The 18,683-nt window shown below is 57.0% G+C and overlaps 1 protein-coding gene across 7 annotated transcripts; it reads right to left on the reverse strand.

The window, feature by feature from the left end:
• Positions 1-4,354: 4,354 nt before the first annotated feature.
• Positions 4,355-17,076, reverse strand: ST6GALNAC6 (ST6 N-acetylgalactosaminide alpha-2,6-sialyltransferase 6). Of its 7 annotated transcripts, XM_067542125.1 has the most exons (9): positions 16,904-17,076; positions 16,133-16,373; positions 15,359-15,442; positions 13,626-13,759; positions 12,787-12,851; positions 6,845-7,024; positions 5,346-5,746; positions 4,874-4,981; positions 4,355-4,777 (listed from the first exon to the last, which is right to left on the reverse strand). In XM_067542125.1, the coding sequence occupies exons 5-9, from the start codon at positions 12,799-12,801 to the stop codon at positions 4,588-4,590; spliced, it is 894 nt and encodes a 297-aa protein (XP_067398226.1). In that variant the 5' UTR covers positions 12,802-12,851; positions 13,626-13,759; positions 15,359-15,442; positions 16,133-16,373; positions 16,904-17,076; the 3' UTR covers positions 4,355-4,587. The 7 variants fall into 7 exon arrangements, with proteins under 7 accessions (XP_067398226.1, XP_067398225.1, XP_067398228.1 ...); XM_067542124.1 differs by lacking the exon at positions 15,359-15,442; XM_067542127.1 differs by lacking the exon at positions 15,359-15,442 and having other exon boundaries at positions 16,133-16,395.
• Between the last annotated feature and the right edge of the window lie 1,607 nt (positions 17,077-18,683).

An 18,683-nucleotide genomic window follows, 5' to 3' on the forward strand; every position in this document is an offset into this window, starting at 1 on the left:
TCAAGGTGTTCAAAGAACCCTAAGCACATCAGGTAGCTATCTCCTACTGAAAATCAAGGGGAGTGCGGCACCTACCACCGTTCGATCCCTTCGAAGGCATGGCCCGGCACGCAGGGGTGCTGAACACCCAGGACTCCCATTGACGCAGATGGAGATGAGATTGGCAAGCTGACATCAATGAAGCTGCAGGGACCCAGCTGAGTTTGCCTCTAAGCCTCCTTCCTTCAACACTGCTGCTCCCCCTTCTTTCAGCCTCTTCTTGTGAAGTGTTTCCAAAATATATTAACAGAACTAGTTTAGGAAACCAATACAAATACAAGGACCAGAACCCCCCCCGCTCGCTGCTGAAAATATCTTACCAGTGTCCCTTTGAACACCCCCAAAGGTCCTGGCTATGGTGGGAAAGCAGCAGCTCCCCAGCCTTCATGCGGAAGGGTAGCCAGGATTTTCTCCACTGGCCGTGCACCAGTCTTTTCCAAAGCTACGTCCTACAGGGCGGCAGTGAAGTTTAGAATAGGCACCGTTGAGTACAGCTCAGTCACAGCTAGAGAGTCACATTGCTGGGCACAGTTTGCTGCCCGTGTCCTGAATATCTCAGGGGTCAGACGACGCTGTCACACTGGTGTAAATCCAGAGCGTCTCCATTAATTGCAGTAACCAAGAACAGTTTGTTCATGTCAATGGGTAGACTTGCCTGGTCTTCGGTGGGGTGGGGGAGAAATGGCATTTCCTCCACCAAGGGCCATTTGTAAGTTTCAAGGCCTCCCTCCCACCACTTTGCCATCCTCCCCTCCTGAAGAGCAGGGGGCGAGTCACCTCTGGAGATATTAGCCATGGTCAAGACAAGTGGCGAGGGTCATTCCCACCTGTGGATGTCAGAGTAAGGGGAGATCTGCTCAGACAACCACGATGGCCTCAGGCCCGTGCCGAAGAATTCCACTCCCTGGGTGCATGGGGAATGCCTCTGCCTCAGTGAGGTGTGCACCCACTCAGTGGAGTGGAGCACAGAGCGGATGGGACGTTGGGACGGAGGAAAAACCATCATCTCCCGTCTATCTGTCACTCCCTTATTTTCAAAGAAAAGGCTGCTGTGTTCTACTGTCACAGGGCTGGATTCTGACCTCATTTACTCTGGTTTTACACTGGTTCACAGCAGGCTGGCTGCTGATTCACACTGGGGGACATGCGATCAGAGTCAGGCCCCTGGGCTGTAACCAGTTCCCAGCCTGGTTACTCGAGGGCCCAATCCTGCAGCCACGCCACAGACAAAAGGTCCACTGGCGGCAAGGGGGAGTTGTGCCGGAGCGAGGATCTGGCCCGCCGTGTTTCGGACTGTTGCTATAAAAGACTGCAGTGGGTTTTTTAAATGGGAGATTTTTAGCAGCTATCGCCAAGGACCAGGGAAGAGTAAAATCCAACCTGGTGGGTGACTAGAGAGTGTCTGATGGCACCAAACTGACGTGCACTTTCCATGCAGCCCCTGACTTGCTGGAGAAGGCAGAGAGAGAAAGTGACCATGAGAAATGGAGGAGGTGGGATGGGGATATGAGAGCCAGAGAGAGGGAGCCAGAGGGAAAGAGTGGGCGTAAACACACAGGGCCTGAATCTATTAATCTACATCCGTGATTTTGTGTTGCCTGCGTCTTGTGCTGTCATTTCCCGCAGAACAGGGCCTGGAACAGGAGCATGTCACGCTTACTCTACCCTGCAGTAAATGACAACACAAGATGCAAGGCAACGGGAATCAAGCCCAGGTTGCATGTGCATTAAGGACAGAGCCATGTCTGACACCCACCCACGGTCCCCTCAGCTCCCTCCGCTGTCCGTGTGCACCAAACAAGCCATGCTCCGCAAGCACAGAGGAGATACCCCTCCCGTGCAGTCTGCTATCGGCTCTCAGTGCAGTAACTTGGGGCATAACAGACCCGGTGGCAGGGATCAGATGCAGCCAGACAAGAATCAGACAGACAGACAGACCTAGGGAGGCAGCAGAAAGAGGTGCGCTGCTCCTTATATGCCAGGTCCCTCCACCCCTGCATTGAGAAGCTGATGGTATAATTTCCATTTCCACGGTATTAGCTGCTCTCTCTCCCCGCACAGACATTTCACTGACAGGTGGAGAGACACAAGACATGGGGGCTGGAGGGAGAGCACCAAAAGCAGCAGCAGCAGCAGAGCACAGTCAAGAGGAACGGCCCTGAAAAGGATGTGGACAGAGAAGCCATGCAAAAACGGAGCCTGGCACATGACACTGCATCCTGGACACCAGCAGGGAGCACCACCGCCACATGCCGAGACAGGCCAGGCAGGGAGCGCAGCAGTAAGGACACGAAAGCGAGATGGGCTGAGGGACACCCTGCCCCGTCTTGTGTGAGGGCCGGCCCCAGCTGCTCTCTGATCAAAGAGTTCTCAAAGCACCCCGAGTCAACGAACGGGGCCTCCCAAGTCCCTTCCATTATCCCCGCTGTACAGCTGGGGGAAGGAAGACACGGATTAAGCCATTTGCCCCACATCCCATAACTCGGGGCTCCCGTCTCCCAGCCTTGCGCTCACGCAGTTAGCGCGGGGCGCTCAGTGCAGAGCGAAGGTTTCAGCCACCAGGTTAGTCGGCAATAATCCTCGCCAGCTGCACTGGAGGGATGAGCGCACGTCAGGAATGCTATAGAGGTGGGCCCGAAATTCAGATCTGGGTCGTGAAAGCCCCGCAATCAAAGGCTGGGGTGCGGGGGGGAAATGGGGCAGATGGTTCAGGTTCGGCCCCGTCTCTAGTCAACAGATTTTAGGTTTTCCGTTATTTTTTATTTCCTTGACTCAGATACAAAAGGGAAAAGGGGATTGTCACTTCTAGTCATACAAAGCGCCCCTCCCGTTCCTGTGGAACCGCCCCAGCAACCCCCCCTCCTGGGGCGTCCAGGCACTTTTACAGGGGACAGAGAAAAAAACAAGCTAGTACAAAACCAATAAATCACCCACTGGGCAGCTCAGTCCAATCATGTGCCTTCACCAAGGGCCGGGCCAGGCCAGGGGGGTGAGGGGAAGCTGGGAACCTGACGAGAAAGGCCAGCCTCACACCACGGCCCACAGGCCGCCTGGCTGGGGCTCTGGTGAGACCATCCAAGGCAGCACGTTCCTGTACTCCATCACTCCAGGGCACCTGGGCTTGGGTCCCGAGCTCTGAGCTCCTCAGTGATTGGGGTGGGGGGGGCGGAAGAAACAGGCTGAGCCCCCAGGGGGAAAGAAGAAAGGCGCAACCTTCTCATTGCAGAGAGGGGGTGGGATGGGAAGGAGAAGGCTGTCTATGAGTAGAGGCACTGCAGCCCATGTAGACAGAGCTTGGGGTGGGGGGGAGAGAGGGAGTCTTAAATCAAACAAAACCCCAGAACCCCCAGCCCGGTGGGGGCAGCGAGTGTGGCCACGTGCCACGGAAGCTTGATTTCACAAGTGGGGCTAAAGAAGGGCAGTGACCAGCTGCCAGCTGCGGAGGTGGAGGTAGGACAGCAAATGGCCTGGCAGGCAGCTGTCAGACTGGGCTTTGTCCAGGGCAGCTGGTGGTGCCAAAACAACTCTAGAGGTGCAGCAGAGGGAACGTTCTGCCCCTGGCCAGTGCCCGCTACAGCTGGGAACAAGCAAAGCCCTGCAGGCAACAGCGCCCCTTTAAGAATACCCCCCACCCCCTCACACACCTGCTAGTGACTGTCACTCACCCCCCCCCCCAGTGCCTCCCAGTGAGTGACGCCCCCCCCACCCCCTCCCCCAGTGACCCTGACACTCTTCAACACAAACCCCCCCACTTCACAGGGTATCCCTGTTTTTAACCAGTCACCCAAGGAATCAGCCACACAGCATTGGCCAGCGGCAGGGCAGAAAGCTCTCAGGGGAGAACTGGCTCTGGCACTGATGGGGGCCTGTTTAAATGTGTGTCATGCCCCCTCCCCAGCTTTGCCTAGACCCACCTGAGAAGTCTCAGGGTTTCCTCCTCCCTCAGGCTTTGACCCTGAGGCTGGTCTCTACGGAGGCCTCGCTGGAAACTTTGGGGACACAGACGGCGGTTTTCCAAGGCAGAGGCTGCCTGGGGCAGGGTTGCACCGTACGGCAGATACAGCCGCCCGGGTACTTGGTCTCAGGCTGCTGGAAATACAGTCCCCAGGGACCAAGAGAGGTGAGGCCACAGCCCCCACCCAGAGCGCTGAGAAGGGGTCAGCCGTTCCATCTGGGCAGCCAGTGATGGTTTCCCACTCGCCCTCGGGCCTCTGAGCTGACCGCCGACGGGGCGGCAAGGTGACCTCAAAGCAGGGAGCCTGCGATACGCGTTAGGTGTGGCCTGTGGGGGTGCCCAGTGCGTAGCAGCGCTCCCTGGGCCTTAGGGCTACAAGTCAGGTCACAGGCACCATCCCAGTCCCTTCCTGCCCTCGCCCAGTCCTTCTGGCCCCGGGCAGCCTGTGGCGCGGGGCCTCCTCCCTCAGAGCCCAGCCTGGCTCACAGGGTTAATCCACCAGAGGTTTTTCCCTTCCAGGTGGCGTTCTCCCACTGCGGACACCAGCCGCTGGGTCGGGCGCTCGAATGGCTCCACGTCTCCTCGGGGAGCCCCTAGGCCCAGGCCGGGTGGGAGAAGGTGATGTTGTAGTGCTCGGCCCAGCGGGCGAAGACCCGTTTCTCCGTGATGAAGCGGTGGTGGTTGCCCTTGCGGCTGTGCTCGTTGTGGATGTAGGTGGTGCATTCGTCCGGGCTCTTGGGCTCGTAGTAGTGATATGCCATCTTGCGGGGCTGAGGTTTCCTGCTGCGGAGAACAGAGTTCCAGGGTGAGCCGCTGGGCGAGCGCTGGGATCCTGCCCGGGGTGCCTGGTGGTGGTGGTGGGGGGGGGGTGTTTCTTACCTGCAGTAATTAGCAGGGACCATCCCGTAAACATGCACCTTGTCACACAGCTCCACGGCGATCACCATGGTGAACCAACCCGTGCTCAGCCACGTCCGGGACCTCTCCCTGAGAGAGACAGAACGGCAGGGGACGTGGTGGGGAGATGGAGGTGGGGAGAAAGAGAGAGAGAACAAGAGAAGATGAAGAAAGAGAAGAAGAGGAGGGGGATGCAAGGGGAACAGCGATGAAGGAAAAAAGTGCAGGATGGAGAGAAGTGAGGGGGGAGGACAGGGAGTGACCAGTTAGGGGAAGTGGGGAGGACACAGAATTAAATCGCTGCCTAGTTCTTGATTCTCACATTTACACACACACCCCCCGCCCCATTTCTGCTCTCCCGAGGTCGGTGGCACTGCAGCCGGGACAGACCCACAGGGATGGGCTGGCCAGCGAGGCTGGGGGGCACCAGGCTGGGAACAGAGCTCTGAGGTACCTGTCCTTCCCAGTCTCTCCCCTGAACAAGTCGTCAAACTGCTTCATGCGCACGGGGGAGACAGTGTAGGCCGACATGTTGGGGAAGGACACGCTGACGTGCTGGAGGATGCTGAGCAGGCTCTTCTTCTGCATCTTGCTGGGCGGCCCCCAGAAGATGAGGATGGTCTCCGGGGTCTTGTGGACAAACTCCTGCGGCCTCTTCAGCACCCTGTAGACGCTGGAGTGAGCCACCACCCGGAAGGTGGTCTTGTTGCCCACGTCTGCCTCGTAGCCGGTGGTGGGGGCGTCGTTCATGCGGATGGTGCACTCCGACTGGTCGATCTCCGAGCCCAGTTTGCTCCCCAGCAGGTGACTGGAGCTGGTGATGATCACACACTGGTGGCAGTGGGAATTCAGAGTCTGGGGAAGAAACCATCATTAGCAAGGACCCCGTGGCTAGCGAAGACTCCCCGCCATCGCTACCCTGTGCGCCCTCCCTTGCTGAGAACGGCAAGGCAACAGCAGGAACGGAACAGAACAGAGACCCTTCTCCTGCAGAAACACAGGCCCCTGCCACGGGAGCTGTCAGGGACTCTCTCTGAGGTGACAGGAAGTAGGGTTGTTTTTCAGGTAAAGCACTGGGCTGGGACTCTGGAGATCTGGGTTCAATTCTTGGCTCTGCCAGACTCCCTGGGCGGCCTTGGGCAGTCAATCTCGCCGTGCCTCGGTTCCCAGGCTGTGAAGTGAAGACAGTAACGCTTCCTTTGTCTATTCAGATTGGAAGCTCTTTGGGGTAGCAACTGTCTCTCTGTGGATGCACAGCACCTAGCGCAAAGGGACCCGGATCTGAGAGCATTACTGTCACTGAAATCCTAACAGCCACACTGGGCCTATGGATCACAGTTCTGGCTCCATGCAGCGGAGGGCGGTGCTGCATATTCACTAGCTACTTCACTACAACGCTGCCTCGTGATAAGCACCTTCCATCCGAGGATCCCAACCAGCTTTACAGACATTCCTTCACAAACCCTCTGACCATGCCCGGGAATTACTGCCCCCATTTCACATACGGGCAAAGCAGGGCACAGAGGGCCAACGTGACTTGCCAAGGGCCAGTAAGTGATCTGGAAGCAGAGCTGGTAACAGAATCCAGAAGACCCGACTCCCAGTCCTGTGCTCTAAGCAACGGGTAGCGCTTCCATGCTAGAAACACAATGGTCCATTTTCCAGCTGAGCTGATGCAATTTGTGTCGTGTCACCTCTGCCCCACCAGCTCCCACTGGGGATACTGGTATTATATAGATGTTGTGCAGGGCGCAGCTGTATGGAGGCCAGAAAAGCAATGGCCATTCGTGCTCCTGTTGCACTATCGCGTGGCTCCTTGCAGTGATTTATAATCCATCCCTTCCTTCCCAGTTTAAAACGCCTGCAGGGCTCACCCCAGAGACCTAGGAGCCAGTCTGAGAAGTGACCACAAAGAAGCACTCCTGGCCTCGCCTGAGGTCAGCTGTGCCGTACCTTGTTCCCGTAGATGGGGAGGTATCCGCTTTTCACCCCCCATTTCCTGAGGTTGGGGGGATGGTGGGATTTCACCGGCAGGATGGTGTAGGGAAAAGCTTCGTTCCCACTGTTCGAGCTGTAGATGATCAACAGCATGATCAGAGCAAAGAGAACCACAAAGACTGCAGCGCGCTGGCTCTGTGGACGGGAGAAGGAAGAGAATCAGGAGAGATAAGGACTGATGCAGTGCAGCGTCTCCCACTGTCCCACCTTTCCAGAGGAGCCTGGGAAAAGGCAGCCAAGGGAACCAGCCAAGTTTCTGCAATGGTCTCACAGACCATGGACCTAACCCTCGTGAGCCTCATTCTTGTCCCTTCCTCCCTTACATTACCACAAGCAACAGCTGGGCAGGATTCCAGCCAGGGGCTCCCACGAGCCTCAGATTTTAGGTGCCCAACACAAAATACGCTGGGTGTGATTCTTGGAAGCACCAACTGCCTCTGCCTGACAGGCCACAGGTCTCCCACATTGCCCCCAAATCAGGGGTGCCTGGAAAACGTGGCTCTCCATCCCCAGGGGAGAAGGAACATTGCCCAGCGCTCTCTAGCGCCCCCTCTGTCTCTCACAGCAGAGACCCCTGCAGCTACCCCACCGCAAAGGGCTCCAAAAGCACAAACACCCCCATGTTCTTTGGCAGGCAGCCGAGGCTAACCCGCACCCCCCCCCCCCCCTCCAAGCTCTGCTGTGACACACAGAGGGATGTGATGGGAGAGTTCGGTAAGGGGCAGCTTTTTAAAGGAATATTCACCCAGCTTTAATGGGACATTAGCCCAGTCCCAGCTGCACAGGGAATCCAGAGGCTGTTTTAAGCACTGTGACGTCATCGATCATGGCCAGCAATCGGTTAAGCTTTTCACTTCCACATCCTGGGTCTGTTTGGGATGTGGAGGCGAAGAGACCAGGAATGAAAGGGTTAATTGTGCAGTGTTGTGGGGAGGCAGGCCTGCCCTGCAGGAGGCTGGAATAAAGGAGAGCTGGTGGATGGATGCAGGCTCCTAGGAGGCACCAGCAGCCCTGAGCAGAGCACTGAGCATGTGCAGGCTGGGGGGGCTGTGGCTTGTCCCTCCCTGGTTAAAAGGCAAGATCCCAGCAGAGAGGCCAGCTAAGGAGACAGCTGTGCAAAGAGACCTGCCCTGCAGCTTCCAGTCTGCCTCTGCAGCCATGTGCTGGCACCATCAGAGCAGGCCCAGCCGATCAGAGCTCTCTTTACAACTCCCTGGAAAGGAGGAAGGGGAGCTGGGCCTCAGGACGGATAGCCCGCGTGGACCAGAGGCAGAGCTTCCTGCCCTGCCAGTGACTGGAAAGGATTAGCTCAATCTCCAGCACCCAGTCAAGCCTTGGTCTGTGTGTGGAGAATGCTGATGGGCACCAGTCCGTGAAGGCTTTGGGGTGGTCCCAAAGAGCAAGGAGGGTAGGGACCTTACTGATCCCATTGTAAAGCAGGGGGACCTTATTGTAAAGGTATTTATTACAGACAGCAGAAGTGATTCCCTCCCTCCCCTGCACACCCCTTTTAAAACACACCACATCTCACAGAGACAGAGAGAGCGAGAGGGGGAATCTGGCTGACTTTGCATTTATGAGATTATGCTGCCCCAAATCAGAAGAGTACAGACATGTGTGTCCTCCTATAACGAAAGCAATGCTTTATCCTGGTCTTCGCCAACCTAGCCCCTGGTGTAGACGCAGCTAGGTCAATGGAGAAATGCCTCCCCTGACCTCGCAGGGAGATGGAGTTCCTACAGTGACGGGAAAACCCCTTCTCTCACTGCAGGATGCGTCTACACTGCAGGGTTACCGCAGCATCGCTTCGGCGCCATCTGTAACACACACAAGCCCTTACGCAGGGTCTTTCAAAGCCCCTTACAAATGTGGCCAAATGTTACCATTATCCCCATTTTACACAGGGAAAAACTGAGGTACAGAGACTCATTTTGTGCAAGTCAATGGCAGAGCTGGGGGTGGAACCTGGAGTCCTGATCCCCAGATCTGGGTGCTAACCACTAGTCAATGCTATCGAGGCAGAAGGGCTAAGGGTCTTTAAAGGGACTTTCCTACAGACTTAAAGAACACTGCCTGGACCTCCTACAATGTATTATTCTATTGTGGCTACTTTCCCTCCCTTTCAGCTTTAGACTCCCCTTCATTACCATGTCTTCCGCCTACTCCTGTTGTCTAGTTTCCTGCCTTCCCTCCTCCTTTTCTGTTTTTATTTTTAACCGAACCTTCCTGTCTTTGGGGTCACTCGTATCTTTGGCCATTGTATAAAATCTAAGTTGGTTTCTTTATTTGGATACTTTGAGGGGATCAGGGAGCACAGTCAGTCTGATGCGCTGGTGCTGGTCTAACATTTCTATAAATATGCTTCTTCCGCATGTTCTTCCTCTGAGATTCTGTGTAGGAGTGAATTCTTCCCAGAATCATCTCACTGTTCCCTGGCGCTCCCCCATTTATCTGTTGCATCCAGCTGCCTCTCACACCTAGAACACAAACTGTCTGGGGCAGAGACCGTCTTTTTGTTACGTGTGTGTCAAACAGAAGCGACGTGTGAGGGGCACACAGGGCCAAGTGCCCCTCCCAGATTTCTGTCAGAGTTTATATGCCCTGCCCTGAACCCTGCTGCATGCCACCAGAACCTTTAAATTGAGCGCTCCACACACACACACACACACACACACACACACACACACACACACACACACACACACACACACACACACACACACACACACAGCCCCTGAACTATCAACGGTTACGTGTTGTTTCCAGTGTCAAACACCTACCACAATGAGGCCCTGCTCTCTGATTGGGGCTATTAGCTTAAATCAAATAATTGCTGCATGGATGGACCCAATTGTAGGACAGGGACCTTAGCTGCTAGTTTGCTCCGTGCAGGAGTGAAATCTTGCTGAATTGGACACATGGATGCTAGCTGTGTTGACACACCGCAATGCAAGTAGAAATGTCGGGCTTTCTTTTAAATTCCATGAAAACAAGCGGATTTTTTAAAAACCATAAAACATGCTCCCTCTACAACCATTAACACCAACAACATTTCGCCAGTGCCCAGAAATGAAACAGAATCGAAACAAAAGTGAAACCGACCAGGCTGGCTTCGCCAGCCAAGCCCTATGAAAGGCAAACAAAAGGAGGCAGCAGCTTAAATGGACACGAGTGGAATGAGCTTTTCAAAGCTGCAAGGTAACATTACTAGTAACAGAGGAAAGGCAGCGTAATCATCCGCCTCCTCCCCCCCCCCCGGTTCCACACTGCGCAGGGTTTAAGAGAGGGCAGAATGGGGCGCTACGAAGCATTCGGCATGGGACTAACTCTGTTCCCACTGAAGCCAAAGAAGTCTGCTCCCAATGGCAATTCCCACTGGCTTCCATGGCAGCAGTTCAGACGTGATCAGCGCTGGCCTAATATCCCTCTTCATGCTGAGTGCCTCTTTGACCCGTTGCTCTCTCGCATATTTCTCGAATATCTGCTGAGCACCAGGGGTAACTGCATTGAAACTTGGTTTCCTCCCTCCTCGCCTGAGATTCAGCCAGGGGAGAACAGGGAGGGGAGGGGGGGCGGCAGCTGTGTCTCAGATATGTACCTCTCTGTCCAGGACCCCACATGGGGGGGAAGGGTACACTTTACTGGGGCCTGGAGGCCCCAGACCAGGCTGCAACCCCCATTACCATGAGGAAAAAAATGTTCATGGCTCATGAGATTGTATGTATGGGACAAGGGATTGTGGGATGTGTGTGGGAGGGGGCCTGTGTTACAAGTTTGCACTGGGCCCGCAAAAATTATGCGTGGGCCCTGTCTCTATCCCCGGGGCGATCTAACTTGACAAGAATGACAGCCAACAGCTGATGTAAGGAGCACAGTGTCTACACTGACACTGCGTGGCCCTGATGACACCGACATAAGCCCTACACCTTTCGTGGCGGTGGCTCTATTATGTTGGCCTAGCAGGGGAGTTACATCAGTGGGAGGAGCATTCCAGTGTGTGCACCGCCACTGGGTTTGTTGATGAAAGCCGATTTTTGTTGACAACAACACTTGTATGTAAAGCAGCCCTAAATGGAAGTCAGCCCAAAAAACAAAAAAAAAGTGAATTCCTTGAAGCATTAGGCGGGGACGAGAAGAGGAAGCTGCTGTGGAACACCTTCAACTCCAGTGGAAGTCAATGGGAGCTGTGGGTGCTCATCGGCACTGAGCAACAGACCCTGTATGTCTCTAGTTGGAGCTGGGCACCCAAAACCAGAGGCCATTTCTGAAGATGTTGGCCCTAGCGACTTGCCCAAGGTCATGGCGGGGATTAAAGCCCAAGGGCTGTACTCTCCTAGTGCAGGACGCAAGGTCCCACTAGACCTCAGTGAGAGTCCCTCCTAGCCCATGGCCCTGGCACTGCCTGGGACCCAGAGCAGTTTTCAGACTGCTACACCTGGTGGGCAGAACGCAGAAAACCGGACAGAGATGAACCTACATGGTTCTGAAGGAGCAGAGGGGGAGGCTGGCTGGGTGAGGTTAGACTGATGGCTGGGAGAGAGTCACTCCGCACATCAATGGAGTTCCACAAGGGGTGGGGCTGGCCAGCAGCTTTACTGGGGTGGGGAAGGGTGGAAGCGGTGATGGAGAGAGACCGCGGAGGAGGGGGAAGGGGAACGATGCTCTTTGCAGAGTAAGAGATGAACACGGAAGGTTTGGAGAGAAAGGCCAGAGCTGGGGAACCTGAAACCAGGCAAGACTCCAGCACTTCGCAGTTTAGTTAGAAATCTAAAACTCCAGCCAGGCTCCCCGAGGCCCAGAGACCTTCTAGTGAGCCCCAGGGGCTCCCGCTGCCTCAAGCGAGCCTCCCCCCCATGAATCTCTAGCAAGAGCTCCAGGGTCTGCCCACATCTCAAGTGAGATCCCACACGTCTCATGGGAACCTGGGCAGATACACAGATTCTGCTGGAAACCAGGCAGCATTCCCCAGCTCTGACCTGACTTGAGGTAAAGTCTGGAGGTGTCACTTGAGACTGGGTCTGCTCAGAGGCCCCCTGGGTCTTTGACCATGGGCTAGGACCCCCTCTCCTGGTCCTCTGGTGAGATTTCTGCTACCTCCTTCTTTCAAAAGGCCGGTATGAGAAACCCAGTGTGGCTGCAGCTCCCTCTTTCGAGAGCCCGGAGGATAGGGCAGGAGGTCACGGTTCAGTCAGGGCTGGCTTGCCTGAGCAGCCAGGAACAACTACCATGGGCTCCCTCTGTGACCTGGGGCTAGGCGGGTTTATTGGATTGTTTGTAACTCGCGTGCAGCCACAGCATCTAGACGTCACGCCCTGAGGGTTAAAGCATGGCGATTATACACACAGCTGCCCTGGACCCAGAGCACAAGCGGCCACAGCTGCACAGAAACCAAACCGAACGCAGTGAAAAAAAAAAAAATCACATTAACTTCCAGCGCTGTGCCAGGAAAGTCAGCGAACTGGCTCTGGCAGATGGCCAAGCAGAACGAGCACCAACGGGGAGGAGAAAGCCCAACCACCACCACCACGGACCCACAGCAAGAGCCTCCTGATCATCCTCGGATGCCAGCGGTGGTGGGAGCTCCCGGCAACGCCTTGCTCAGCTCGCGGAATTGCCACCAGCTGTCTCACTCTCTGTGCCAGCCAACGGGCCAGTCCTGGAGCTGGAAAGGGTGGAAGGGGTTTAGAAAGCTATTTAACCTCTAGGCTTCCGCTTCCTCCATCTGTGACATGGGGAGAGATCACCCAGCTCCCAGGGCCGTGCTGAGAACGGACTCATCCATGCCAGAGCAAAGCGCTTGCACCCAGTTGGCAGGAGGTTCCATGAGATCCTCCAAGGGCCTGGGAGACGGATGCTCAGGACAAAGACAGCGGGGCTGCTGCATGGGGAGGACTTACCGTGTTGTGACTCATGTCTCTCTGCCAACCTTAGCGTCCAGCCTTCATCAGCACAACTCGAGCACCTGCACAGAACCATAGGGACAGGGTCACTCCCCGAACTACCTGCCCCCCAAGCCCATGGCTGCCCATCCCCACCCCATCCTGCTCCGACCTCACGGCAGCACAGCACAAATCTCCCCCAAACAGGCTGGGCTGGGGGCACGTACAGGAGCCCAGGGGGCCAAATACACCACCCTGCTGCCTGCTGCTCTCCTGGCCTGATCCAAACCTCGATCAAGTCAGTGGGAGCCTTTCCACTGACTGCAAAGAGCTTTGAATCAGGCCCTCTGGCATCATGTTACCTTTCCAGATGTGCAACATCTGCCCTGCAGCGTATCACAGCTCAGGGCCTTCTCTGAAGATTTTGGATGTCACTCTCTGTCCCCCGCAACCCCCCGATTTTGGTCTTTCACCTCCCTCAACCTGGGCTCTGCAACTAAATGGCCTTTTTCATGCACATTGCTCCCAGGGCGCCTTCTCCCTCCTGCCCCATCTCCCGAGCCCAGTCAGGCCCAAAGTCGGAGCACAGAGTCTTCTGACCTGCCTGTGGGTTTCCCATGCTTCCCTGCTGCTGGGAAGCCGCTCCTCTTCCTACACCATTTAATTAAAGCGGGGCGGGGGGCAGGGACCCAAACCACAGGATAAAGTTCAGTGACTTTTCCAAAGCATAAGTCAGCCATGTGTTTAGTGTTCCTTGTCAGCCCAGAACAGCTGCTGGTCACAGGGTGATCTCCCGGAAGGAAGGAAAGCAAGCAACGGTTTGTAAACTGGATTAGCCATACATAAAATCAGCTTACATAATGGGTCATCACAGCAAAGCACAGCAGTTACAGCGTGGGTCTGGGAGCTAGGACTCCTGGGTTCTATCCCTAGTCCTGGCACCTTGGGCAAGTCACTGGATCTCCTGGGCTTCAGCTGCCTCATTTGTAAACTGGGGATAACAATAATATCTGCCATAATGGGGGGGGGAAGATTGCGAGACTTAATTTCATTCATTAATGTTTGCAAAGAAATTTACGATCCCCTTACAGGAGAGGTCCAAGAGAAGGGTCAAATATTCCTCTGATTAGCGACCCAGAACAGGATCTTCCTCACCCCAGGGTTGATGAGTCAGCTGCAGCTGTCCTCATTCAGCTTGTGCTGGAGAAGCGAGCCCCAGATCAGAACCAGCGTTTGCACAACAAGGTCTTGTGCTAGGGCTGCTCAGCAGAGGCCCCATCCCAGGCTCATTCCCGGCAGGGAGATGGAGGGAGGAGTCTCCTGCGGCAAGGGAGGAGACAGACCCCAGCATAAGCCTGTTCCCCACCCCCTGGTTTATTCCAGTGCCAACCTGCAGGCTGGCTAAGCTTTCGGAGCAGATTATTGTCCTGCCCATAAAGCTCAGTGAAATCCAGTCAAACAAATACCCGATCAAGGGTATAAACCTGCTGGGGACAAAGTTTACCCATTATCACATCAACCCGGCCTCTCTAGAGGGATTGGATTCTCCAAGAACACAAAATCCCATTAAAACAAATACCTGGGAAAGGAGCAAAGGCAGCCGGCCACCTCTTAGAGAGCTCATGCTGTTTGTTTTACATGGGTGGAGCGGAAGGGCTGGCTGGTTCAGAGAGAGAGAGGGAGTTTTTCATGGAGCCTGAATCCAGCCTCGGCTGACAGTGACTTAAGGTTGGCGACATTTGATGGCTCTTTGGTGGCCTGTGTGAAATGCAGGTGCTAAGTGAGGACGTGGCCCTGGGTTCAAGTCCCAGCTCTGCTACAGCCTGCCTGCGTGACAGTGGGCGAGTTAATCTGCCTGTGCCTCAGTTCCCCTCATCTGTAACAGGGGGGTAACAGCCCAGTGAGGACACACACATGAACAAGGGGGAGGCGCTCAGTCCCTCTGGTGAGGGGGGCCATGCATGTACAACAAACAGACAGACAGTTTGGTGGGTCTCAGCCCAGTTCTTGGTGGACAGGTGCCCGCGTCACTAACTCCATCCACACAACGGGCACTCCGTGGCTCCCTGTGCTGGCCGGCTCAGCCCGAATAGGCCATGAGGCCTGAGCTCCCCTCTCCTCACTAGAAGGGACCACTCCAGCTGAGGAGAGAGGCACGCTGGTGGCACCGCTGCTGTACCTCAGTGCGGGAGAAGGCTCTTCTATCCATCACCCAGCACAGGCAGCAGCAGAGCAAGCTTCCTCCCCGCGAACCTGCCAACGGGCCAAAGCACAGCAAAAATCCCAGCGGCTGAGAGCAACTCAGTCTCCATGGCCCAATCTGACAGCGACTGCTTTGCTGAGACCAGCTGCAGGATGGGACATTGTCAGACTCCACGCGCACTGGTAGTGCTTAGAGACTGGCAAAGCTCATGTTCCTCAAAACTTCCCAGACCCCCAGTGCAGACACAGTGCCACCTGCATCTACCACCTGGAAGTCTGCACTGCTGACTCCTCCTCTTCCTGCTCCCTGTACACCTTTGGCTCTCAGAGCCATCCTGGAGTCCATAATAACCCTCCTCGGCTGGCGTGGGAAGCCGGCAGTTCTCACCGAGCATGATTCATCCTCTAACGCTTGGCCTCTCAACTACACCAAGTCAGTTGGCTCCCTCGTCACGCTCCTCTCTGGGTCCACCTGAATAGCGGAGGGGCTGGGAGATAACGTTTTGTGCATGGGAAAGGAAAAATCAAACGCGGATAATGTTCTGCGTGGGTGGGAGGAGAATGGAGGCAGAGGGAGAAAAGCAGGGAATCGCTTGGTCTGGAAAGCAGCTTTGGGAGGGCATTATTGCTCACCCTCCCCTACCCGCTGCATGACGGAAATTCCTTCTCCCTGGCTGGCCCATGAGACGTGGGTGTCTGCACCTTGAATCTCCCCAGAGCAGGTGATTCCACAAGGGTCGCTAAAGTCAGAGAGAGGGAGGAGCAGAGAGCAAATGGCCAGGGGAAGGAAGACGCACAAATGCTCAGTGCTCCCCCATGGGCAGGGATTCACACCTCCCAGCCCTGGGACTGGACATCCAGCAGCACAGGCTCTGCCACCACGCTGGCATACAGAGCCCGAGGAGTCTGAGCCCAGGCCCAGTGAAGTCGGTGGGCTAACGCCGCGCACCTCCTCGGTTTGCCTCTGGGTCGTGCAATCTTTTGCTGTCTAGTGCACGACGCCGTACCTGCCCCAGCAGCTTCGCACTCCTCCCCGCTAGGAAGTCACGAACAGAGCCCTAGCGATCCGGAGCCACCTGCGCACAGGGCCAGGCCGCCGAAGGGCAGGCGCAGAGGAGGGGCCCCAGGTCAGAGGGTGCAGCAAAGTCTCCCCTTTCCTTACCTGGGCGAGGCCTCTCATCTGAGGAAAGTCAGGAGCAGGGGGGGGGAAGAAGGGGGTCTCTCCTCGTCTTCCCTTCCCCTCCCGAGGGCTGTGAGGTGAGGGGGGCCCAGCTCTGACTGGCAGGAGGCCCTTCCAAGTTGCGGCTCGCTCTGTCACATCTCTGCCCCTGCCCCACGGGGGGGGACTGGGCTGGGCTGATCCGAGCCGAGCCGAGCCGAGCCGATCCGCCGCCTGCAACCTCCTGGAGTGAAAAACCCAAACAGCTGCTGCCCCTTTTTAATGTCTGGGAAACTCGGATTGAAACGGCCCCGCCGCTCGCAGCTCATCTGCCGGGATTAGAGAAACGCTCGGCAGTCCCCGGCTAAAGCGGGGGGGTGTGAAATAAACCCCATCGCCCCGCCCCGCTCCGCTACCAGCGCCACCCGCCCGGGGGCCTGCTCCTCCCGCGGGCCGCCCCGCACACCAGTGCAACCCGCCGCGCGTCCCCCCCCCCCCATCCCGGCCCCTGCCCCGGCCGCAGGCGGCGCGGACCCCCCGAGGCAGGCGGGCAGCCCCCGCAGCGCAGCGGTTCGAACGCCCCCGGCCCGGCCCGGCCCGCGCCATCCCCGACCCCCGCCGGCCGGGCGAACCCCGCCGTGCATCCTGCAGCAGGAGCGGGCCCAGGGGCGCCTCCGCTTCCCGTGCATGGCCGGGCCGGGCCGGGCCGGGGCGGGGCGGGCTGCCCACCCCCCGAGCATGCAGGAGCCGCTCTCCTAGCACGGCAGCGCTCACCTGCCGCAGCCAGGCTTGTCCCCGCCGCCCCGCGCTCCGAGCCGGGGCCGAGCGCACGCACCCGAGCGGCGCCCGCTGCAGCCCCCGCGGCTCGGGTCCCGGCCCCACAGCAGCGGCGTTGCTGAGCTCCGCGACCACCAGCCCAGCCCGCCCCGGGTCCTAGCGCCGCCGCCGCCGCCGCTCTTTCCTCCGCATTCGCACGGCGGGGTGCGGACCAAGGGGGCCCCGAGCGCCCCTCGCCGGCTGCCGGGAGCCCCGCGCGCGCGGCGGTCTCCGCCGTGGCTGCCCCTGCTGGGGGAAGGCCTGCGGAGGGTCAATGGTACTGAGCATGGCTAGAGAATTCATCCTCCCCGGGGGGGGTCTCCCCGCGCCTGGCCACCCCCCCTTGCTCGGACTCCCCGCTGCGGTGGAGGGGAGCTCAGGGCTGCAGGGTTTGCCTCAGTAGGACAAGCTTCCCAGCACCCATTTTTGCAGCTGAGGCGGTGCTTAGTTGGTGCCAGGGCTGAGCCCCCCCTCCCCCGGCCCCCAGCACCCCTCGCCTTCGCAGTTCACAGCCCTGGCACCTCTGGGCCTGCTACGTCAGGTATGAACCTAAAATATTGCTTCAGCCCCGGCACCTGTTTCATTACAAATTAAGCACTGCCGCTGGGGAAACTGAGGCACAGAGCCGTTAAGTGACTTGTCCAGGTACTACAGCCACTCAGTGGCCGAGCTGGGAATAGACCCCAAGAGTCCTGGGTGCCCTTGTGCCTGGCTGTAACCATTAGACCATACTGCCTCCTCACAAATACTAATGATACTAATATGGCGAGATGGAGAAGTGTATTTCCTGGGGCTGGGAAGCTATTGGGCATGCGGCACCAGGGCACAGATTCTCGGGTGCAAATGGGACTCTGGTCCTGTGAATATATCCCTGTCCTGCCAGAGGCAGGAGCAGTGGCTCCCAGGGTGCTAGGGGGGGTCTGAAGGCCTTGCTCTTCACGGGTGTTTTAGCTTGTGTGGAAGTTATTTTACAGGCCCCCGTTTGTGCAGAGCCAGCTGTCAAGGTGTAACTGTACAGGAGGCTTCCTGCCAAGGTAAAGCAGGTCAGTGCTGGACATCAGTCCACCTACCAGAGTAACATGGTCCCACCCGTGAGCCAGGTCATATTATAAAACCAAGGAAACGGGCCTACAATATGGGAGGACAGACCCAGCTGTGAGATCTGGACCCAGCTTCTGATCCGGTTCCCCCATTCGAGCACCTAGTGCAGGAGCCCCTTTGCCCAGGGATCCCACTGGCTAAAGATGAAGGATGGTTTCAGGATAAATAACACACGGGTGATTCTCATCCCGCCCGTCCGGCCTCTGTCCCGGCGAAGCACAGCGCAGCCCTGGGCCCACCTGGTATGAAATGGTTCCCTGTGGCAATCGGGCTCTTTAACCCTAGCTGCGGTATCATGTTTGTGTGTTCGCCTTGGTTACCGCCTGTGCGACACAGTTGCCATGACAGCCCGCACAGCTGTCCATGCTCATATGGGCGGAGCACACTGGAGAGATGAAGATATCAAAATGAACCTGTCCTGCTGGGAAAGCCCTGCCCTATGCGTAGTAATTCAACTCCTCCCCTCCCTCCCCCTAGATCTGCTACCCTGTCCCCTTCTGTACACTGTGTGTTGGGAGGTGGGGGGGGGCAGGAGGCCAGCTGCCAATATCTGTATAGCCAATGCTGGCAGGCTGGCAACAGACCAATCCCCCTAGCTCCAGGTTGGTTGCCAGTATCAGGAGTCAGGGCTTCTTAA

This window comes from Emydura macquarii, unplaced genomic scaffold, assembly GCF_026122565.2.
Source record: "Emydura macquarii macquarii isolate MOO-44397 ecotype Brisbane River unplaced genomic scaffold, CSIRO-AGI_Emac_v2 contig_691, whole genome shotgun sequence".
Classification (NCBI taxonomy): domain Eukaryota; kingdom Metazoa; phylum Chordata; order Testudines; family Chelidae; genus Emydura; species Emydura macquarii.